Below are 25,440 nucleotides of genomic sequence, written 5' to 3'. Positions count from 1 at the left end.
TTTGTATTTCATTCTTTTCTGGTTGTAATGGCTAGAAAGAAATTGTTATTGTAAGTGCTGTTTAATCTGGTTCTCCCAAATCTGTAAAAAAGGAGTTTCTCCTACATCTGAGGTTGGAATGACTCTCACTAGGCAAAATACTAGCTGATTTTGTGAAGCTTAGTGACACTTTCTGATGCATTCTAAAGGATTTAAGGCAAAGAAGATATAGCATAATAAAACAGTTTTGCATTGTCTCTAAATTCCGTACCATGTATCATTCTAAGTATGTGAGGGCCTTGGACAAGAGCTGAGTATATTTGATTTTTTTCAGGATCATCTGTCTGATTTCTTCTGCTACTTTCTGCTTTAGCTCCAGCCTTCCTGCTTCCTCCATTCTCTTTGCCCAGACACTTTTTATTATGTAGTTAGAGTAATCACTAGATAGTCTTTGGATTCCTTATTGGGCAATGTTATAAAGAACAAGGAATAAAATGACTCTCTTTAAATAAAGAAAATGTCTAGCTACAAGTCCTTAAATAACATAATGCCTTTTTTGGAAAAGGAAGATAACTGTTTTATACAAGGTATAGCTCAAGAAAAATCATTTTCGTTTTACTGTTTACCTGCACAGTGAAAAGGGGTTTCTTAGTTGCCGATAGTCTCCTTAAACAAGAGAAGAAACCCAAAAAATGTGCTTGCTATCAGTTCTAAATACTCTGACTTCCACGTTTTTCAAATTTTAATTTCCTAGTGTTGGACAGTGTCAGGAAATGACTAGCTATATAAAGTGATGGGTAAGAACACAGATCTTAAAGTTGGAGAGCAATGGATAAGAACATGCAGTTCTTCAAGGGCTACTGTGTTTGAGTCCCAGGTCACTCATTGGTTGTATAGCTGTAGGGAATTCACAGGACTTGTCTGAGACATAAGAATAGTAATATATAATAGTACCAGTACCCTACAAGAGTGTTTCTCAGAGGTTGTAATAAAAATAGAGTGCCTGGCCCATTTTTACATTTTTAAGCAGTCATTATCATTCAGTGGTAACTGATTAGTTACAATTCTTTCTCCCCCCCCTCCCCCAGGGAGGTGGGGTGAGACAGGTTCTCAGTAAGTAGCTCAGGCTAACCTGGAATTCATGATCCTCATATCTTAGCCTCCACAGTGCCTCAGCCTCCCATATGCCACCATGCCTTACAATTGTATCTTAAAACAATCTGCTTAAAGCTGACACCAGAGCCATTATTTATAGAAAGATTTTTCTTTTATTGTAGCAAAGTTACAAAATTACACTTGACTTGGAATTTTTATGTAATATCTTTCACATGACACATAATGTAGTTGAAGTAGTCAGGTAGATACCAAGTATTTAATAAATGATCATTGATTCATTTTCAATAACTCAAGTATTCACAAGTAATTTACATAAGCTTTGAGTTAATTCAGAATTCCGTAATAGTCATTCTCAGAATGAAAGCTAAAAAATACTGCAAGCACATTGCTGATCTAGGGAATAAGGTTAGAAAGATCTGTATGGTTTTTAGAGGAAATCATTTTTTTCCAGGACCAGACTGTGATTTCTTATATCTGTATATTCACAAAACTGATGATATTGATAAGGTGAAAATTTTGTCTAATTTTTTAACCTGGATAAGCACTTATGTAAATAGTCAAGAGATAGTTATAAACTACACTTTATAGGTAAGTAACTTTTATTTAGCTCCAAATAAACCTGAGCTTTGTGTCTTCTCTCCCACTTGAAGGAATCATGACAGGAATCAGTATTACATAGTAAAATTAATGTTATGTAGTAGAATTACTAAGTATTATGTAGTTCTTTTATGTCCCTGATGTATTTTTGAGGAATAGTACCTGGAAAAAAGTGGCCATAGCTCTCTTTGGTCGTAGAGCAATTTTTGTTGTAGCATTAGCTTGAAAATGGAGTGTAACCAAACTTAGGAATTTTTTAGTATTATCTACACCAGAGCTTCCTAAACTTTTTCCACTAATGATACCTTTTAGTCAAAAAAATGTGTATGTGATCCTAGTATACAGGTATGTGAAAATGTATATAAATCATCTGATGATAAATTATTAATAAATTTACAGTTTTAAGAATTCTTTCATATATGTACAATTTTGCCATTTATTAAAGTGAAAGTATACTTGCATATAAATGAGATGAATTGATGAGCTGTTATTCTTAAACAAAGAATTAAATCTTGAATGAATCTTTAATAATCATCAATACTGAGAACATGGCTTCATATAAATATGTGGCACAAAAATGGTAGAAGTATGTTTAGGGCCATCTTGGAAATTGTTGGGAATCACATCCTAATCCCAAGCCAGAAGTCTTGTTTTCTGTAGCTAAGTATTTTATCTTTCTATAAGAGCAGAAAAAAAAAAAAAAATTGTACTGCAGGTAGAACAGATAGTAAAAAGCAAACAGAAAAACAGTAGTTCAAATATGAGCTATTTCAGGTAGTGCTCACTGATGCATGAAGTGATAGTGTGCACATTCAAATGCACATATCATATGTTCAGAACCAAAGCTACAATGCAGACATGTGATGCAACACATATGAGTTCAATTTTCAGTTAATTTTTAGTAATTGCACATTCAGAAACCTTTTACTATTGCCAATGTTTTTGCATATACACCTCCCCATTCAATTTTGCAACCTCATATAAGAGATTGTGACCCACAGTTTAAGAAGCTAGAGTGTAGCTAGGCATGGGGGTGCATGCCTTTAATCCAAGCACTTGGGAGGCAGAGGCAGACAGATCTTTGTGAGTTTGAGGCCAGCTTGTTCTGCATAGGGAGTTCCAGACTAATTGGTTACAATGAATTCCAGCTGCCCTTCCCTTTAGCTGCCTCTCACTCATTGAACAAGTGCCCACTGAGTCCCTGTAATGCAGGAAGTGGCTCTAAATGCTGTCTCTCATCCAAGCTTTCCTATTGTCCCCTCTCTGGTTCTTACACCACTATGTCTTTCTCGGTAGATACCCACCAGTGTAGTGTAGTTACCTACATTTCATTTCTAGCTTCCTAGCCATCGAACTTCCCTTTTTAAAACTCAGATGCTATAGAAATTGAACAAGTGTACTGAAACAACAGTAATTCATACATGAATCCAGACAGTTTGAATCAGGCAAGGGAATGGATCAAAATAAATGACTCCTGAAGCTCCTGAAGATCTTCATGTTCAGTTTAGTCGTATTGAGAGGAACAGTGGGAAATAACCGAAGTATGGCATAATACAGTTAACTGAAGGTTTCTATTTCATGGTTTAAATACCTCATTAGTAACTAAACATTTGAAAATTTGGGTTTCATAAACAATCTATAAAAATCTACAGGAACATTTAAAACTGTAAACTCAGATGCATTTCTCTTTCATTGAAGTGAATTAAACTCATAATTTATAATGAAATCATATGAGATTTTGATAGTTTTTGGTATTGAGACAGGTCTAATTATGTACCCTAGACTGTCCTGGTGGTCACTATGAAGCCCAGGCTTTCCTTGAACTTGTGATCCTCCTGCCTCAGCCTCTCAAGTGATGGCACTGCAGGCATGAGCTACCATGTGCAGTACTACCATGGTAGTACTAACATAGCTAAGGATGTCCCATATACATATATATATATATATATATATATATATATATTAAAAAGCATTCTTATGCATATGTGTGTGAGTTGGCATGAGTTTATGTGTACCACATGCATGCAGAAACCAAAGAGGGCCAAAGAGGACTTTGGATTTCCTGGAACTGGAGTTATAGACAATTATGAGCCATCATGTGGGTGCTAGGAATTGAACCTGTGTTTTCTCCAAGCAAGTGCTCTTAACCAGTGAGTCAGTCATCTCTCCAGCCCTGGAGTCTGTATTTATATTCTGTACTTAAAATTTTCTGTCTTTACAAGGCAAAGAAGGTTAGTTTAAGAAATAAAATCAGTGAAACTACTAAGATTTTAGCAGAAGCTTTTGACTAGAAAGCTTCACCTTCAGTGTTTTTGAAACATTTGTCAGTTTTCCTGTTTCTAATTTGTCCCAATGTTTCTTAGCTGGATGTAGACACCAGATCACTATCTTACTTGTTGCTCAAATGCTGTTTAGTTAAATTCTAGAGTTATTTGATTTTTAAAAGAGGTACTTGGTGCAAATATTTAATAAAACTAAGCAACAAAGATTGAAGCTCCACCAAAATTCATTCCTAATAGAAATAAATGCACTTAGTAAGCTAAGCATTGCTTTAAGTATGCCATGCCATATTGGGCTTCCCATAATTATCTTTTAAAATTTACTTGCTTTGTAAATTTTATTTTAATATACAGTGATTTGAGTATTAATCTCTGTGTGTGTATGTGTGTATTATGCATGTGTGCACATGTGTATGTGAGTGCACTCACCTCTGCAGACACACGAGGAGGCCAGAGGTTGACACTGGATATCTTCCTTAATCACTTCTCTGCCTTATTTTATTTTATTTTATTTTATATTTTTGAGAAAGAGTCTGTCACTGAACCTGGAACTCACCTTTTGGCTACTAGCCAGTGAGCCCCTGGGATCCACCCGTCTCTACCCCAGTGCTAGGACTACAGTCATGGGCCACACCACCATACCTGATTTTTTTTGTGGGTGTTAGGGATCTGAACTCAGGTCCTCATGCTTGTGCACCAAGTACTTTACCCACTGAACCATCTTCCCAGCTCCAAACATATCACTCTTTTAACAATAACTAGGCAAGAAACATTTGGACAAAAATCTAACATGCTTGAAACATTAGTCAGAGTGGTATTTACTTTTAGAACTTATTCCTAATAGCCTAACTTGCGGTGCTCAGGTACATAAGTAGTGTGGATGTCTATGAAAGAGTTCTCTTTGCTTGGTAGACAGTGGGAAAGAACTACTTAAGGCTATGTGACATGCTGAGTTGTGTCTGACAGAACTAGCTAGCTATTTGAATACTTGGATGTTTGGAGGAAGGCCTTTATCTGGTGCCAGGTGATGAGGGCCTGAAATGGACCATGAACCTCCAAAGGAGACTAAAAGCTTAATTTCAGTCTGGGGCAGACTGCCTAGAGTTGATGACTGGTAGCCCTGGAGCCATCTTGATATCATTTTTCCTTGGTGACTGATATTCAAGTTGTCAACACATCTTATCATTCTTTCTTGGGAATGTCTGCATGTCCAACATCTCCTGGTGACTTCAAATGTGGTTATACTAATTTAGGCTTCTATCACCAGAGTATTTCTAAAGCATCCCCTGGAGCTGTTTTCAAAGCCATTTTCCCAACCTTTCTCTACTCCAATCCATCTTCATATGTTTTGCACATGGCTAAAAGCTGCCTTCTCCCCAAAATACTTTCAACAATTCATTTCCTTTTTCTTTCTACTTCACTTTCTTATTCAGAAATTGGAAAAACCTCTAGTTATTTATCACATTTAAGATAAGACTTAAAGATCGTAAGTAGGAGGTTAAGGAGAGGCTTTGGATAAGGTTATTTCAAAGCAGGAATAAACCTTTTGAGTAGGCATCTTGAAGTCTGAAATTTAAATTGTTTCATTTATTCTGTAGCAGGCAGGACCTAAAAGCAAAGGCAGATTTCAAGGGCAGGAAAGCTTCAGCAAGAGTCATGGGGTCCTGTCTCTGTCCTTCCTTTTGTTTCCAGTATGAAAGGACTGTGCAGTACAGACCTCCCCTCTGCCCGTGCAAAGGCCATCCCTGCCTCCTTGCTTTTTTCCTCAAACTCTCTTTCCCTTGAGCCTATTTTCTCTAATCAGCTAGTCAAGATCTACATTTCCCATGGTCCCTTTGGATTTTCTAGTATCTATTAACTCATATTCTCCTTTTCTTTGGAATTCTTAGTGTACTTCCTAGTAGTATGTAACCTAGTGCTGGATCAGTCTTAGATTTTTTTTTTCCCAGTTAGCACATGAACCCTGCCTGGGGAATTAGGCCCTCACATTCTTGGCTCTCCCATAGCAAATATATGTGGAGTACCAGATAGTATGAGAAAAGTAACAGGATGAAATAGGAGGACTGAGTCCTAGATTCTGTTCCCAGCTTAGTTATTAATAGAACACAGGAACTAAGAATGAAGGAGAAGGTATCAATTATGATTTCTAAGCCTTCTTCTGGAATAGGAATTCTAATTACATGTAATTGACTAACAATATGGAGTAGAGAAGTGAGAAGAGATTGTAAATTAATTCTGAGATTGTAAACCTGGAGAACCAAGAACAGGCATGCCATTGCCAGAAAAGCAGAAAAGTTCCTTGTTTGGTTGGAGACATGTGTTTGCCAGGCACCAAAGATTCACAGCATTGAGTATTTATAATGTAGACTGTTCTGTGGGCAGTACTGAGGAGTATGGAGAGATGAGATTTGAGGAACGGAGAAAAGACCCAGTCATTATCATACAGGTACAGCAAGCCTCCAGGGTGGAGCTGACCTAGACTGAGGAAGGAAGGGTACTAGCTTTTGAAATGAAAGACTGCTGTCTCTTAGTACAAGGAAGGGTGATACCCAGTAGAGAAGTCAGCAATTTGAAAATTGAGAAAGGGGTTGCATTTATCTGACACAGAAGAGTTGATGGAGAATTGTATTACCAATGGTGAACTGTAGGCAGCATGTGAGTTGAAGGGCCACCCTGATTGCACAAGAAGGGGCTTCACAGTTGGCAGACATGTGTACATGCTTTCTTTACTTCAGAAAGAGTAAAATTTTTATTATTTATTTGTTTATTTACAGTCTTTTTGAGACACAGTCTCCCTGTAGTGCCAGCTGACCTGGAACTAATTGTGTAGACCAGGCTGGCCTCAATTTTACAGAGACCAGCCTGCCCTAAGGAAGAATAAATTTAATTACAGAAGATATTTGGGGGTGAGATTCCCTCATGAATGAAAAGTACTATGTGTGTGTGCATATATATATATGTATATATATATATATGGTCAGGTATAGTTGCTCATGCCTTTAATCCCAGCACTTGGGAGGCAGCCACATCTCTATGAGATTGAAGCCAGCTTGGTCTATAAAGCAAGTTCCAGGCCAGCTGGGGCTACAGGGAGACCTTGTCTCAAAAACAAAACAAAAAAAAGGGTGAGTTTTTTGTTGTTTGTTTTGATTTATCCTTTTCTCCCCTCCTTGATTAGCAAGCTTTTTAAATCCACACAGAAGTTTGGGGAAGTGACTGAAAGTAACAAGTGACATGCTGTGGCTAAAGAGAAGGGCATATAGAGGCACCTCCATTTCTATTTCAGGTAGAAATGAGAGCAAACACCACTTTATTTATTTTTGTCATTGGACTTGGACATAAGGGAATGAAATATAGTTTATAGGCTGATATATATCTCCCTATGAATTGTGTTAGCAATTTAGAAAGTCTTCCCCTGACAAACATAACAGTGACTGAGTACAGTGAATCGTGCTGGAAACTGTGACTGATATTTACAGTTACAGCTGTTCTTTCAAATGTACAACTCAATGATAAAATAGTGAAGTTACCAAAAAAAAGTCAAAGCTAATAATAAAAGGAAAACAAATTTTCTAGAAATTATATTCTCCTAGTAAGAATTTTGTAAGAAAATTGGCAGCCTTTTTGACTCTTAAGCAAAAACTAATCTCTGGTAAAATGGGGAGGGAGGAGGGAGAGCTGCAGTTGATTCCTGAATATTTAAATTTTTTATATTTGTGGCATCCTATTGTTTTTTTTTTCAGAGTTCCTCCAATTATCTCTTCTCTTTTCCCACCCCTATTAAAAATACATCAGGAAACTAAGCAAGAATTTTTTTTGTAAGTTTGAATTAGTATACTTTTTTCTCTTGCAAATCATGTCATGATTGAAATCATGATTACTATATTGCCAATAACTACTCTTTGTTTGTATGATTAAATGTAAACAACTTATCAAGGTACCTTAATATGATTACATGCTAAAGTAGGCATGTAATAAAAAGATTTTCAACTATGGAATTGAGAAAATACATAGATTTGAAGTTTAATTAGTTCTGTGTCACAGTAATTAAGGTTTATATGTTTCTTTTTTTTTTTTAATAGAATTTAATTCCTTTTCGACCTTCGATTCAGTTTCAAGGACTCCAAGGGGTGAGTACTCCTATTTAGAAAAAAAATTGTGTGTGTGTGTGTGTGTGTGTGTAATAATTTGCTTTCATCTTACCCTCTTTTTTTTAACCCTCTCAATATAATCAGTCATTCATATTTTGTGAGCTTCATGACTAAATGAAAATTTCTGTCTTTTTTTATTAAGATGCTTTGTCTTTTATTTAAAAACTAATTTAGATACAGTTACTGAGTTTCTTCCAAATCATGGGTAACTGTGTATTTGAACTTTTTCATTGAAAATTCAAACATCAAAGTATTATGTGAATGTATTTTATTTACCACAACAAAGAACTGAATTAAACCAAGAATTGATTTCATGCAAGCTATGACTATTATTGTTGTTGCTATTAGTAAAATTTTACTATCTATATACTTACTCTTTTAATTGTATACACTAGGAAATTAAATATATAAATAGAAATTAAGCTTTGCTAATGTACAAAATAGACAGTTTTGTATATCTTATGGCTGCATTAAAAAGCATAATACACTGAGGTATTGTTGCAGTGCGTGCAAGGACTTGGGTCCAGTCCCCAGCACCAAAACCAACAAGCATGCTATATGAGACATTTTACTTAAATGGACCTGTGAATTTTGTATTTGCAATAGTTGATAAACTTTACAGGAAAACTATTATTACTTTTTTTTTTTTTTTTTTTTTTTTTTTTTTTTTTTGGTCTTTTTGAGACAGGGTCTGCTGGTAGCCCCAGCCATCTTGGAACTCACTATGTAGACCAGGCTGGCCTCAAACTCACAAAGATCCTGCCTCTGCCTCCCAAGTGCTGGGATTAAAGGCGTGTGCTGCCCGGCAATATTATTTTTAATTGTTGCTGTTAATATTTAGATGAACAAAATAAATAAACCATTAGTTCACCTCCTCACTTGAATTAATATGCATTTCTCTCCCTATATACAAGCTGTAGCATGGACATTTGGTTTACCTATAAATGAACTTTAGGGTTTCTAGAGAAAAGGCAAGCTGAAAGAGGAAGATCAGATCTGTATATCTATACATGTGGAAATTTTTGTAACATCACAAATATGAAAGTATCAATATGAATAAACGCAATCTTTCTAAACTTTATAACTTGAAAATATTTCAAGAGTCAAATTAATTATATCATTCAATGGACTAAGCGTACAGTATTTCTTAATCATATAATACTAACTTGAAGGAGGTGTCTGTGCGGATGTCAGCTTTGCTTCTTCTGCATGACAGCTTTACAGTGAGGTCCTTTCTTCTCCCTTAGTGACTTAAAGGTTCATGGATGGGATCCTAATTGGAACAAGTGTTCTGAATTTTGTTGTATAACTTAAACGTAGTCTTGTATACTGATTCTATATTTGAGGGATTAGTTCAGTTTATTTAAGACCTCTGGAGTTTTCCTGCAGATTTTAATGGCATCAAGAATATTTGAAGGGAAGTTCAAGTGGCAGGCCTGAGTCCTGGCGCCCTGGAGAGCTCCATGGATTTTCAGTAAAGGGTTATCTTGGAGGAGGGGCAACATCTAGGGCAGGAAAGTAAGGTTTGAGACATGTTTCTCCTAGGAGTTAGAGGGCTCCACTGCTGTTCTGGGACTGCTGCTAATTCTCTCTTTAACCCAGTTGGGATATCAGGCTAAGGAAATGCAAATAAAGGCACCAAGTTAAACTGAAGGACTAAATGACAGAGAATCAATATTTGGGGCTTCCAAAGCCTTTCAGTTCTGTCACTTGCAGCTTTTAGCCATCTCTGGGGGAGCATGGTTTTCTGGGCATACTAATTATCCCAAGTCCTCTGTACCACTATAGAATGAGCAGTTTACAGTTGAGACCTTGGGCTTTCTTCTCCAGTTCTCTACCTACTCCTCCCCATAGCTATCCTTGACCCCCTATGTCCACCCCCTCCCCCACCTCTTTATCTTTGCCTGCACCACTCTCCTTCCCACTATCCCTGGCCTGTATATAGTTTGTTGATAAAGTAAGTTATTTATAAATGAATGATGGTTTTAACTCTTAATGTATGTTTGAGCCCAAATGGTGATTGTATTTGTATAGCAAATGAGGGTTAGAAGCACAGAGATGTAGGATGCTGGACCCTACCTTGCTTATTCTGGGTCTATCTCATCAACATCCTACCCTTTTTATTATTCTACTGGGAACAAAATATATGGACTCAGCATTGTTTTAGAGCCTGCAGCTGCATTCCATCTGCCCTTCCCCCTTCCCCTTTGAGAGCTCTCCCCACCCTTTGGGACTTAGTAAAAACAAAGACTCATTACAGGGGAGAGAGTGGGTTGGCACAGCCCACAGAATACGCAGAGGCATAACTGTGAGGGTCTTCTATACAGTACTCCTTATACAGTGCTCCTCTGTTTTTTTGAGAGCTATGATCATTAACATTGCTATGCTGATTGCTTTAAAAACCCTGAAGTATGCTTACAGAGTTTCCCTGTTTGGACAATGTTTAGGGTTTTAAACTAGAAGGTTTAAATTTAGATTTCCCACAAAAGATACTTTTCCTTTGTGAGAAATTTTGTCTTTTTATATCGAACATAATTGGAAATATACCTTAACTGTCATGATGGTGCCATACATAGACAGATTTGAAAGCATAACTGAAGCCTTGTTAGAATACTCTTTTTTTAAAGTGAACATGTCGTGTTAAAATTGTTTCCTGTTTCTCTGATGAAACCCGTGCTAAGCACTGCATGGTTATGCTGTTCCTTGTTGCTAATTATAGGATTTTTTTTTCCCCTTCAGTAATGTCTATAGAAAGCCAGAATTTAGGTCTTGGAAGGTTAGCATTTAAGCCTATTTACTTTCCTGCTTGAACATGTTCTTTTAGATTGATGCTAACTTCCAAATAAATACAGTCTGAAGCATTTAGCAAACTGCTGTTAACGAGTAAAAAGTCTAAGAATCATTGATTACTTGAGTTTTTCTCTTTGGGGTTGGAAAGCAGCTTTTAGAGCATAGAAAAATGAAAAACTATGCCTTTCAGAGTTCACTCCACTTCTTTACTGTAGTGGGAAAGGGCACATAGGGAACTAGGTGGTCACTGAAGGCATTTTCTATGTTCAGAAAGATAAATGTATAGAAGAGTGGCTGGTTCTGATCGCTAAACTCATACATGTTAGGAACACAGACTTGTTCATTCTGGAGGGTGTGGGTCAGGTAGTTATCTTCACCAGTCTCATCCATACCTAGAATGCTTTACTCATAACTTAAGGTTTACTGTGATTATAAATATAGAGACCAACATATTTGAACAGAAAAGATAGCTGCTATGATTCTAGTGGGCATTGAGATCATCAAGCTGAATATTCAGAAGGAATGTGTCAGCATAATATGGTCAGTTTCCAAAAGCTGCATCTTCTTTGTCAAGTAAACTTTATGAATGTCAGGATCATTCTCTCTTCCTTTTGAAAACAAAATGCAGCAAGTAAGTTATCTTCCCAAGGAAGATGCTGTTCCAATGAAGCTTTAAAGCCAAACTTTGTAGTTTTATGCTTACTGAAAGTTTCTTTCTAAAGACTCACAGCCAAAAGAGGCAGACTAACCTATACTTTATAGGACACTCTGCTTTAAAGGAAGGAAGAGCTTCTAGAAGCAAGTTAACTCAATATTTTAATGCAATGTCAGTCAATGATATAGTTTTCAACTGATGCTTATTTTAAAAGCTATAAATGTACCTAACAAACTAAATTAATAGGTCAGTCTGTTGTTCTGCTTGTTTCTTGGTTTTATTTTGGTTTGGTTTGGTTTGATTTTTTGAGACAGGGCCTTACTATGTAGCCCAGGCTAGCCTGGAACTTGCTGTGTAAACCAGGCTGACCATGAACTTGAAAGGGTCCTCCTGCCTCTGCTTCCTAAGTGCTGAGATTATAAGCATTCACTACCATGCCTGGCTTATGTTTTTGTTTTTTTGAAGTCTATCTATGTAGACTGACCTTGAACTTGGGATCCTTTGCTTTGGTTTTCCAAGTGCTAAGATTATAGGTGTATGCCAACATGTCCAGACTTTGCTTGTTCCCTATTCAGTAGACAAGGATTTCTTTCATCCAAGTCTTTTAAGTGTTTAGTATGAAAGAATATAGATATGCATATAAGACTGGCCTTCACTCTCAGAGAATTCACAGTCTGACAGACATGTACAAATATTCAGGAAAATAAAAATAATAATAAGGGACTTAGCTAGAATTCACTTAGAACTTATATAGAAGGACTATTCTATAGGGATTATCAGTTTCAAAGCTTATGTGTATATTTCTGCCTGTTATGGATCTACATTCTAAACAAAGGTTTTTATAGATTCAAAATGGTATAGATATGGTGGAATACACTTGAAATCCCAGCATTTAGGAGGCTGAAGCAGGAAGATCCAGAGTTCAAGGTCAGCATGAACTACTTATCAAGGTTCTGTATCTAAAATAGAAAAAGAAAGTTATGTCTTGGCGGTAAGTATGTAAAATTCCAAAAGCATGATAAGAACTCTTTGCTCATATGCAACACAATATATACACAACTAGATCTGTGGTATTTTATAATTGAGATAAAATCTGAAATAGTAAGGTTTTCAATAGCAAATGATAGCCACATTTACTGGCATGTTGTTGGCCTTAGAGTTGATTTTCCAGTGGCCTCAGGGACTAATATCCAGGGAGTGATTGCCCCAGGGAAATGAGAGTTAATATTAGCCTGGTCATAATATTAGATTCCAGACCCCATATTACCTTGGTATTTATCAGGAGAGTGTTACTCAAAAATCCTTCCTAATTGTTTACTTTCAGAACCAGCAATCCCAGAGGCTATAGAAAATTGTTGTTTTTTATATATAACTTTTAGAAAAGTTTTTAAAAGTTAAAAATAGAAAACATGTTTTATATACTCTGTATTTTGTATACTGGATGAAACACAGTCATACATACTTTTCAAGAATGGACAAAGAGTAGCCAGCCAAACAAGCTCTAAATGTCTGCCTTCCAAAAAGGCACAAATCAATATTTAACTGGTAGCTTTAAAAACTTGAATAGTGCTATAAACTCTTACAGTATAGTCATTAATTCCAGAGAACAGAGGTTTGGATTTTCATACTCTGAATTTAGTATAGAGTTCAGAAATACGTCTTTAATTATTTCTTTTGTCTTATAGGGATTGGGGAGAAGATTGGTCTGAAAAATTAAATTATACAGTATTGAAATTAATAGGCAATTTCAACCCACCCTGAAGATGCTTCCCACAGACTGCCCTTCCCTACCCCCACTTGATACCTGGGAAGCAAAGATAACTATCAGCTTGAAACAGGCAGCAAAGACAAAAATAAATCCCCAGCACTGCCTCCCCTCTGACTCTTTCCCCTGCTGTCTCCTGTGGTTGGCTAGCCCACTAGTTTTGTGAATGGCTGTGTTTAGTCGGTCTGCTCAGAGGTGGCTGATTAGCAGCTACCTTTGTACTCCTGGCTCTGAATGTAATTAGTACTAGAAGGATGTTATAATTATATCCTCCTTTAATGGCATTTTGTTTTAATTTTTAATATTATAGTGGTTTATGCATAGAGAGAACATTTATTTTAGTATTTACATTGAATTATAATTCTTCACATTAATTTACTGAGGTGTTAATAATGGAGTGCCAAATTACTGAGTTTTTAGAAATATTTAACTTATATATACATATATAGCTTTTAAGAAAAATCTCATTTTAGGGACTGGAGAGATGGCTCAGCGGTTAAGAGCACTGACTGCTCTTGCAGAGGACTGGGTTCGATTCCCAGCACCCACATGGTGGCTACAAACTGTCCTTAATTCCAGTTCCAGGGAAATCCAACGCCCTCTTCTGATTTCCTCAGCATTGCACAACATGGGTGCACTCACACACATGCAGGCAATACACTCATAAGATAAAATTTAAAAAATTTTAAAACAATCTCATTTTAGCAAGGGTACAAGCAGCCCCCAAAACTCATTATCTCTAACAAGAATCAAATCATGGTTTGAAGCTGTTGTAAATTGACCAGCTTCTCTGTTTTATGTTGCCACTCATCTCTCCCCTCCTTTTCCTTCTGGATAAGGACTGGCCTCTGGGCTTTTCAAATAAGAAGGGGCAGTGAACTAAATTCACCATCTTTCTTCACAGCATGACCGGGTACCACTACTAGCACTTGGCAGCACAAAAGAACGTAGGGCAACCCTCTTTCCTTCATGGGTTACAAATGCCAGAGGATGGGAGCGTGACTTTGGCTGTTTGTAGGGCCTAAGGGAATTATCTGACGTGGAAGTGTTTGCTGACTACAACTTTGCATAGACCCCACCAAGAGGTAGAGCATGGGAAATCCCTGAAGCCTGTACAGAGAGGAGTGCCCTCCCTGCTCTGCCTTCACCAGACCCTGTCACTTTGGAAAGCAGGACTGGAACTATGACTGAAATCTGAAGATACCACACATGCTATAAATTGCTTGGCAGGGAGCTGATTACTGTCTTCATTTCAGCAAACATTCAGGCACCAGGGTAGACAGTGCAGACAAAGGTAAATATGACCTGAAAATGCTAGCTTTTATGCCTAACTGACATTTTGTAACATTGTTTGTTAATAAAATCTACCATTGATGGCGTTGGGTTTTTTGTATGTTTGCTTCCCATTAAAAACTGAAAGTTGTAAAACTGAGTCATCTCTGCTGCAGACAGTGTTACTTTAATCTCATTCATTTAATTGTGGAAATAATTTTATCCTTTGGTGGCACTGGCATTTTCTGTGTTAGTTAAACCATCCCTTGCATTTGAACCATCAGCATTGTTAAAAATAGTTGTTGAAGCCAGGCGTGGCACATACCTTTGATCCCAGCACTCTGGAGGCAGAGGCAGGTGGATCTCTGTGAGAGCCTGGTCTACACAGTACGTTCCAGGACAACTGTGGCTACAAGGAAACCCTGTCTCAAAAAGACAAAAAAAAAAAAAAGTTGACCTTTTACTATGTCCTGTTCATACAAGATGAGATTTTAAGAGCTGTACTTTAAAAAAAAAAAGAAAAATTAACTAGGAGAAAAAAAATAAAAACTTAGTGCCCCAGATCTCATTTTAAATAATATTTAGCACAGTAAAAAAGAAAACTATGTGTTATTGGCTTCAAGGTATGCATGTGGTTTCCATTTTAACACATTAAGTTCTTTGGACCTAGAATGCATTGCATTATTGGTGGTCTATTCATGTTTTTTGTGTTAAGTAATGGTGCATCAAATCATGACTCTTTCAGTTGCTGGCATCTTTGATTTGGTAGATTGCTAATAATGCAGTGGAAGTATTTAGAGCATTCCTGGTTGCTGTCATAAGATTTTACATAGTCTTTTCAAAAAATTTCTCTTCTGAACCCATCCTTGGCTGATTTACTCATTATTAAGAACTTGATATATTAGATATCCTGGAGAATTGAGGGGAGGTGTTTTGTTTTGTTTTTAGAGAGGCTCCCTGTAGCCTCAGCTTCCCTGGAATTCCAGCTTGTAGCACAAGCCGGCTTCACTCTTACAGAAATGGCTTTCCTCTGCTGGGGATTAAAGATGTGGGCCACCATGCCTGGTTTGAGAAGGAATATTTTTATAGCGTGTGTTGAACTGTAATTTAAACTATAAGGGTTACACATATGAGAAAATGTTCTGAGGTTTGTATTGGGGCCAAAAACATTTACTTATTATAAAAATGACTTGTTTGGGGACTGGAGGGATTGCTCAGTGGTTAGTACATACTGCTCTTTCAGAGGACCCTGGTTTTGTTTCCAGTATTAATATGGTGGCTAACAATCATCTATAACTCCTGACACCCTTTTCTGACCTCCACAGTCTCCGGCATTCATGTGATGCACATACATATATTCAGGGGTGCACGCATGCACACACACACACACACACAGAATAAATAATATTTTAAAGTGACTTGTTTTGCAAATAAGCGAGGGAACTAGTTTTATTAATCTAAGAATTTAAAAACACATGGGCATGCTCTGAGACTAGTTAATTTGCCTTTCTCAGGCTAAGAATTTTCAAATTGCTAAAAGATCATTTGTCCTATATTTAGCATACAACAGTTATCTGTTCTATTAATTTGCTTGTAGAGTCCAATTATTTTTAAATAATTACCATTAAGCGTTGGATATCACTACTAAGAACCATATACTAAGTACTTTGCATATGTTATTTAATCCTTACAGCAGTCCTATGAAGGAGAATCCCATTTTTCTGATATATGAATTACTGCTTCGAAGTTGATGGAACTGAAGGGTACAGGGTTACTTGTTGGAGTTATTTTACTTGCTGAGGAGGCTACTTTCAGACCTGCATCTGTTCTCGTCTCTGCCTTAATCTACCTTCCTGTGTTAGGTGTTCAATGCATATTTTTTATCTATTCTCATATTCACATACACATTTGTCAATCACCTCTCCAAGTGGCAAGAAGAGGAGTGATATCAGGGAGACCTCTGAGAAGTCATGTTTGAGCTGAGGTTTGAGGGATTATCAAGAGTTAGCTGGTGAGAAAAGAGGTAAATGCTTTGCAGACCTGAGGTGCAGCATGAACAGAGTGGAAACAGGTGTAGCAAACGTCTCCCCCTTCTTAAGGAGCTAAGGTTTCATTGTGCAGATCTGGTGCTGCTGCTTGTCTATAAAATTTCTGTGGAGCTCTGTGATGAGGTCTGGAAATCTGAACTGTTAAAAACTTCCCTCAGGACAGGAGAGAGTGTTCAGTGGTTGAGAGCACAGGCTGCTCTTCCAGAGGACCTGCGTTTGGTTCCCAGCACCCACATGGCAGATAACAACTGCCTGTAACTCCAGTTCTAGGGGATCCAACTCCATATTATGGCCTCAGAAGGTATTGTACACATGTGATACACATAAATACCTACAAGCAAAGCATTCATATACATAAAATAAAAATAAAAAATTTTAAAAAGAAACTTTTCCTCCAGTTTTCTTACACTAGCTAGATTCACAATCATAAAAATATAAGATTGTATTTCAATAGATGCCCCAAAATAGCATTTGTTAATTGTATTTTCCAAATGTTCCATAAACATAAAAGAAAGTTTTAGAGACATCAGGTTTAAATATGGAAGTGTAGGCAAAAAGCTGACTATTAAAGTTTGGAAAAAACAAAACAGACAAGGAGAATGTAAAAGGCAGATCCTGAGAATTTATCTATGGTTAGACACAGCTAAATATCATGCTTGTCAACTGCTTGATAGAGCTGCCTTGTCATCTATCAGTGGAGAAAGTCTTCTCCCTGTCTATGATCTATCCCCCAGTAGAAAGAAAGTTCAGGCAGAGCTGCTAGTGTTATCAAGGGTGTGGGAGGAGAGGCGTTTTCCCTTTCTGAGTTAATACTTGACATTTTGGAGCAGTGGTGTTGTGAGGGATCCTGGAGGGTGGGGGTTCCAACCTGAAAAGGACAGATTAGGGAATAAACAGTAGCACTTGGGTTAAATTTAAAAAGATGAGGTTGGGAGGGTGGGGGGGTTAGGGTAACAAAACTCACAATTCAATAGAAAAGTGATTAAGAACTAAATTGGTCCCTCACCAGTAGAGGCTAGCAAGTAAGGCACCCAGGAAAAGAGCATCTGTAATATTTAAACAGTATAGAGTCATCAGTAGTCACTCAAGGCTGTGTTAGAGATGTATTACTTAGAATGAGAATAGAAATCATAGCCATATTTTTGAAGGCAGCAGTACACTGCTATCCAATACTAAGAACTTTCTTACAACTAAGATGGAAGCTGTTTGTTTTCTCAGTCTAGCGCTGGTAATTCATTGAAGTCTGTCTTCACAGATTAGAAAGAGGGAGTTCTGTTTTCACTGGACAGTAAGCTGATGTTGACTTGTTTTGGCACAGCTGTCTGAAAGATCTGTATTTAACTATAAAAGAAAACTTTGTGCTTAGGATGCTTGTGGTTTGTTTTGTTTCTTGCTTTTTAGGGAAGACATATATAGTTTCTGTGTAAAAATAACAGTACAGTGAACATCCTTGGACATCAATTTTTATTTTTGTCTCTATTCTGGATAGATTCTGAGAAGTAGAATGCAGTAGGTCAAAAAGTATGAATATTTTTCAGTAACTACTTTCAAATTGTCCATTCACCCCTAGAAAGCTGCTGTTTTCTATTTCCGTAAGCCTTTGAAAGTGCTATGATGTAGCCCCTAGCCAATGCTGAATGCTTGTGTTTTTAAATTTCAAAATTAATAACTTTATAATGTTTAAGAACTAACAGTGTGATCTGGTATGTGTTAAATGTTGCAGTGTTGTAAGTTGTCATGAAGTGTCATCAAATGTTTTACTGTCTCCATCTGATATTGCCAGAAAAAGGAACTTTAAATTCATTTCTATGTGTTACTCATGTTTCCTCCAACAAAGTGGCTTTAATCTTTATGTTTATAGTTTATTAGACTCTCTTTGAGATCATTGCCTATTTCACTCATTTTTTTAAATAACTGTAGTATTTTACTATTTTAACATTAGCTGGGTACCATTGTTTATAGTCATAAGGATTTAGCATGCTTGAGTTTCTGCTCTCACCTTTGCATTACTGTCTACACATTACAGCCTTATGAAGCTAGTTCATTCTCTCTCTCTCTCTCTCTCTCTCTCTCTCTCTCTCTCTCTCCATGCCTGTACAATGCAGGCAATGCAGTCCGTTATTGGCAAGGAGATAAAATGTTTTACTACTCTGTATAGCATTAGAGGAATCACATGGTGTATGGTGCTAGAAGAATTAAATAACTATCTAAATATAATCAGCTAAAAGTGTTATGATGAATTGTCCAAATACAGTATTGCTTTAACTGTCTATATGCAAATATTTGCCCTTTCTCTGATAGCATCTTTTTCTCTGTGTGGAAACATAGATTTGGTACTTCTGCCTGTAGCCCAGCAATACTGTCCCTAGAAATCTTTTTAACCCTATTTTGTATAGTCATACATCAATTTATCTAGGAGACTTGACAGATTCTTTTATTTACATCAGCCCTGCCAAGTCTCTTAGAAATCAGAACTGTAGTCTCTCATTTAGCTCTTGATGCTCTGTATCAATAGCTGAGAAATCAGAAATCGTTTTTATTCCTTTATAGGCTTTAGGAGAATTAGCATGTGAATTTGACTTATGAAACTTAAATGAAATACATCTTATGGAACTATGTATGTCCTACCACAGGAATATATTTTTAGAGCAGGTATTTAGGGAAGGATGTACAGAAATTAAAATACTGCAGGCTTCATTTTTAGGGCTATCTAGCTTTGACACAAGATTAAATGTTTTAGAGTCAGAAGTTGTGGTTCCTATGAGAACCATTGATTCTATTTCCTGTGTTTCTTTGTTGTGCTGTAGCTGGTGTCTAGGCTCTCTGGGGCTCTGAAGGCAGCATATTTTTTTATGGACAGGACACATGGGAAGTGATGTTTGCTCCCTGTCTAGAACAGCAGAAGGTAGCTATATTTTTTTTTCAGCCTTCTGTGAAAACCTGTTGTGTTGATTCATAATTGTACCATAGCTCTTTATTTTCAATTTGTCAAAATTAAAAATATTGCTAGTTTTTTACATATTTATTTATTTATTATTTATTTATTTGTGCACACATGCATGCTACACACAGCACACTTATGGAGGTCAGGGGATGAGTGTTAGGAGTTTATTCTCCTTCCACCATGTGGGTTCTAAGGATCAACCTCAGGTTGTCAAGCTTGGCAACAAGTTCCTTTATCTGCTGAGGCACCACACCAGCCCTCTCCATAAAAATGATGCTAATTTTTTTTATTGTTTTCTCTGATAGCATTAATCATTGGCTTCCATTTACACCAACACTGAAGCTTTGGATCTGCAAGGCTTACAACATAAATACCAAGGATTCAAAATAAGTAGAGTCAGTTTTTGATTATTTGCAAGATACTTGTTGCCAGTCCTTGGCCATTTCAGAATTTAAAAATCGAACACGTGGTTGTGTTAAGGAAAGTATGTTTGTGTTTGCATCATACAGGCCAAAATCAAAGTGGGAGCTCACCAGTATTGTCCTGGTGTCACTGGAACAAACACTTTGGCAGGTACTAAGTGCTAGGTTTTACACCAAGCACCTCAGCTAGATTATCTCTATGTTCACAACAGTCCTATCATATTAGTTAGAAGTTAACATGAAGAAACTGGGGGTTACTAAGGCTCGTGACTTGCCTAGGATTACATAAATGAAAGGTATTGGAATCAGTGAGGGAAACTTGGCCTTTTGTTCTAGCACCCTTGATCTGTCACACTAGATATGGTTGGTTTAGGTTGTTCCCCCTTTTGTCTGTGTGAAAGAGAACTTAGCCAAAAAAAAAAAAAAATGGAAATGAAAATAAAAGAGAACTTGGCAGTTTTTTCCTCAAGTCAGTGAGGGAGGCCTACCTTAGAACTGAGACTAGAAATGGATTCAGAGCAGAAGAAAGCATATTTTACAGAGAGAGAACACTTCTCTCTATCTTTATTTTCCTTTAAGTGCTCAGCACTAATTCTCTTAAAAAAGATGGTCCACAAACCAGGTGTGATGGCACCCACCTGTAATCCCAAGCACTCAGGAGGACTAAGGTAGGTGGTTTGTGAGGATGAGGCCAGACTGGTCTCCATAGACCCCATCTGAAAGACGATAAAGCAAGATCTCAGAACTGAAAAGATGGCTCAGTGGTTAAGATGGCTTAAGTGGTTAAGTGGCTCTTGCAGAGGATCCAGGTTCGATTCCTAGCACCCACATGGCAGCTAGCAACCATCCAAAACTGCAGTTCCAGGGGAATCCAATGCCCACTTTTGACCTCCATGGGCATTGCACAACACAGGTGCATGTACGTACATGCAGGCAATACATACATACACACAAAAAAATAATAAGAAATAAATAATGAAATAAAAAGAAAAACAAAATATCAAAGGTGCCTGTAATGCAGTTAATGAAATACTATCCCCTGAATATCATGCCACAGTCTTTCTCTGTATCTGTGATCCCTGGGAATTCTGTGCTGCAGGCATAGTATCTGCCTCAGCAGTTCCAGTCCACTTCCTTAACCAAAGTAACTATCACTCTATTTACAGTACATGCTGAATATTTTTTAAAATAGTTTATTATTTTTATTTTATGTGTATGTGTGTATTGTCTGCATGTAGGTAAGTGCACCCATGTCATGCAATGCCCACAGAGGACAGAAAAGGCCATCGATCCCAGGAACTGGAGTTACAGACAGCTGTTAGCTGCCATGTGGGTGCTGGGATTCGAACCTGGGTCTTCTGCAAGAACAACCAGTGTTCTTACCACTGAGTCATCTCTCCAGCCCCATGATGAATATTTTTTAAAACATTCTGAATAACTTTCAAAAGAAAAAAACTCTTGAAAGTAATTGATAGTGATCAACAGAATTAAGAGCTAGATTACCCCATCCAAATCAACATAGAAATATTCTTCTTCAGACTTACTAATTTATCTTAGTGAACTTACAAGTTTTTGTGGTGATGTTGATTGGATTGGGCTGAAACTGTGTTTTGCAATATCTAGGACCTAGGCCACTTTTCAAAGCCTCTGTTGATCTTGAGGGCAGCTCACATCTGTCAGGTCTTGGTCTCTCCACTAGATTTACACCACTGTTGGAAAATGCCAGGCACGGACTTGGGTCTGCTGGTGTGTGCCAGCAGTTCCTCCTGGCATCATGCAAGCAAAACAGCTTTCCTCAGGACTGCGGGAGAGCATGAAGAGAGAAGCTAGAGTAATTTGGAAGCTGCCATTATGTGGAACATTTTATTTTTTCTTGTACACTCCAAGTTTGAGCTTTGTTTCAGAGAAATAAACTATTTTAAAATTTTAATTTCTGTTTTCTACTTAACTGGGAGAATATCCCAATTTAGAACTTTTTAGTGTGATCTTCTGAATCCTTTAAGATACAAAGTGGTTTAAAGAGGTTGGGTATATTTCCAAATGGACTTTGGTGAGGCCAGAGTTTCTGCGCTTTAATAAAGATGAAATACTCTTTTTAAAAAAAGAAAAGCGTATAATATAAATTTAAGTACCACAAGCCCAAGAAGCCACTTGGCCTAGGTTTGGGGGCTAAACATAGCACAAGAGGTCAGAAACACTCTCATCCTGACATTTGTGTCTCACAGCCCGCAGCTGTACCCTCCCTCCATTTTATTTATATTTGTCTTCCCTGGGGAGTGCTGGCTTTCCACAGACCCTTACATGATCTATTTCAAACACATAATTTTTTATAAATCACTGGCATAAAATACCTTATGAGTAAATTTAATTCAATTCCAAGTTTTTTTTTTCAGATCAATCTTGCAAATAGTTGAGGTATCTACAATGTCCCAAATATACATAAAAATGAATGAGACCATGGTCCTTCCAATTAACTGGTGGGAGAGAATGACAAATAAGTACTCAGTGTTCAGTTTAGTGAAGACAGCAATGGAGGTGAGGGGACTTGTGAGGACCCAGAAAAGGAATCTAAGCCCTTCTCACCAGGCAAGGAAAAAAGGACCTGCACTGAGTCATAAGTAAAAGAAAAATTGCCACAAGGTAAACAAGAAGTGGGCCATAGACCAGTACTTTCTGGTGCTCAGTGGCACAGTACTACTTCTGAGACAAAATACACAATGGAGAGTGAGTCCCAGTTAAGCTGGTTTAGTAGAAAGGAACTCTGTGTCCTGTAGAAGAGCTTCAACCTGCTGATAGGTAGGAGGGAGCTGTATGGGAAAAAAAATCAATCATGCATGGGGCTATGTGTTCAGACTGACATTTTATGGGATAGTTTTGGTAAAAATTGAGTGATTAAGGGATAAGAGCTAAATGGTTTAAGGATGGGATTGAGAAGGGACAACAGTGGAAGCTGAAAGACATTATCAAAGGCAAGAGGTGATAGGAATCAGAGCAAAGGAAAGAGTTGAGATATACATTTAAGAAACAATTTGGGAGGGAAAAGCAGCAGAGCTGCTGCTGATTTGGATGCTGAGGCATCTAGGGTAGTGTGAGAAAGAAGAGTCAAGGCAAGTCCCTAGAATAGCAGTGATGAGTATCCAAAGAGGCAATGTGGGAAGATTTAGGGATATGAAGATAATTTAGTTCTTTTTTAGGTCAGCATCAATTCTATGGAATATATTTAAAATTTTTGAAATGACTAATAAAGTGAAATGCAGCTGAACTCAATGAGAGGTTTTAACATGCTTTCAAAGAATCTATGTGTAGTCCAGCCATGACTCCAATTTGAACAAGCTACTTAGATTCTCTCAATGGCCTTCTCACTTTTTCTCCAAACGCTGTTTTGGTGTTTGGCTCAGTTTTCCATTCATTTTTAAACACAAGTGTTCATTCTCTAATACCCCTTAGGCCATATGTCTTTCCCCTGATTTTGGTGTCTCTAATATCTATCATTTGCATCTTTCCCCTGCCAATATACCCCCCCCTTGGTTTTCCTGGAAACACCCTGATACTAACCAACTTATACCAGCCACCTGGTGTCTTCTAAATAATTTTAGCCAGGAAGCTGCAAAATGAGTCATAACAAAACTTGTTTAGAGCTCATTTTAGCTGGTGAAACCAACACTGGTCAATTGTATTTAAAGCTAAGACATATTCCACTTGTCAGTGGATTCTGTTATATTAAAGTACTCATCTTCATAGCTAAGATTAAGGATGGATGGATGGATGGATGGATGGCTAGATACTTAGATATTTATAGGTTTACACACATTCAAACAATTCCAATCTTTCAGACAAAATACTTTATAGTCATTTATTTCTCCCATTCTTCACATTTGATATGTCTAGGAATCCTGCTGCCTGTAGTTATAAAATACATTTCTCCCCACCTCCTGACCCTAGCCACCATCATCACACTCCTCCATTTCTATACATAAGTGCCATTGTGGCAAGGATCTTAGCCAGTTTAATTCAACAGTATATCATAGAAATTCAGATAAGAGCCCATCATGATCACATACACTCAATATTTGTGGAATAAGTAAATGAAACTATACTTTTATAAATAAAATCAGTTTTTAAATTTATGAATGTTTTCTCCAAAATAGTCATAAATTTTAAAAGAATATATTAAGGATGAGAATGTAATTCTCAGGAAACATTTTTCTAGTAAGTCTGTACCCCACCAAAGCAACAAAAAGGCAAAGTTCAGTATTGGCTGCTCTACTTTCTAACCCAAAACTGCTTCAGAAATTCTAATACTAGATCTAGATAGCCTAGAAGAATAATAGGGAAAGGCATTCTATTTTAATTTTTTCCTCCTTTAACATCTTAATAAGGGGAAAGAAATCAATGTACTTATATTTGTCCTGAATTAGTTATGCTAATTGCTACATGACCTGAATTTTTTGGATAACTTTCAGAATTTCTCTTTGTGCCCATTGAATTTGCCATTTTATACTACTACTCAATAAAATACCATGAACTTTCAAATGTTTCTGGCATGTGTTAGGATCTCTCTACACCCTGCCCTTTCTTCTTCTTCACTAGGAATACTAGCTCTTACTATGTTTCTAATACTTAATGTTTTCTATTACTTCTGTATAGTAGGAAGTGAAGGATGTCTTCTGCTTCCTACTCCTCCACCCCCAGCATTGGTTTGTACATCTGGGCTGTTCTGAGGGGCTGCTGCTTTTCCTTCCCTAAACCTATAATGTTGGGTCTATAGTCATAACTTCTGCTCTACTTTGAAAAATAGGACATATGAGTTTCAGGTTAAGGTTTCTATTTTCTGTTCTGATTCTGGGTTATGTATTCTGACCCCACATTGTGGATTCTGAATAGTACATGCAAATGGATATCTCTAAACCATTTTCTAGATTGTTAGGAAATCAGAATCATCAAAAATTGAGTGCAATAAATTTGAGTGCAACAGAGAGTTTAAATGTTTGCAGCAAGTTTCAACTGTATCTAAGTTTTCAATCTACACACTATATAGTCAAGTGATAACTATAATAGTCAAATAATATTAAGAGACTGTCTTCTTGGGACACTGGAGGGATAAAAGAAGTGGACTTTGAGGTCACATTAATTGGGAAACACTTTAGTTGAAAGATATACAGCAAAGAAAGTCATTTTGTTTTGCCTGGTATTTCCCAAACTTATTTGAGGATAGAATCTCCTTTTTAATAAGAAAACTTTTTCAGCATACTTTGGGAATATTGGTAGAAAGAAAGCAGATGCCAGTTCTAGTCCTGGCTTAGACATTAATCAACATTTTTATCCATTCAGCAAATATGTATTGAGTGACTACTTTTTGCTATTCAAAATACCGGCAATACATTCATAGAATACACAAAGGCCTTGGTCTTTGCACAGCTTA

The 25,440-nt window shown here is 37.1% G+C and overlaps 1 protein-coding gene across 1 annotated transcript in view; it reads left to right on the top strand.

The window, feature by feature from the left end:
* Ell2 (elongation factor for RNA polymerase II 2) overlaps positions 1-25,440 on the top strand; it is a 72,969-nt gene that overhangs the window by 10,977 nt on the left and 36,552 nt on the right. The window contains exon 2 of the mRNA XM_008827976.3: positions 8,054-8,101. Coding sequence (XP_008826198.1) covers positions 8,054-8,101 — 48 coding nt within the window. The remainder of the gene's footprint in view (positions 1-8,053; positions 8,102-25,440) is intronic.

Source organism: Nannospalax galili, unplaced genomic scaffold (genome assembly GCF_000622305.1).
Source record: "Nannospalax galili isolate Female #2095 unplaced genomic scaffold, S.galili_v1.0 scaffold393, whole genome shotgun sequence".
NCBI lineage: Eukaryota > Metazoa > Chordata > Mammalia > Rodentia > Spalacidae > Nannospalax > Nannospalax galili.
The sequence above is the reverse complement of the archived record's forward strand: the minus strand, read 5'-3'. Positions and strand labels throughout refer to the sequence as shown.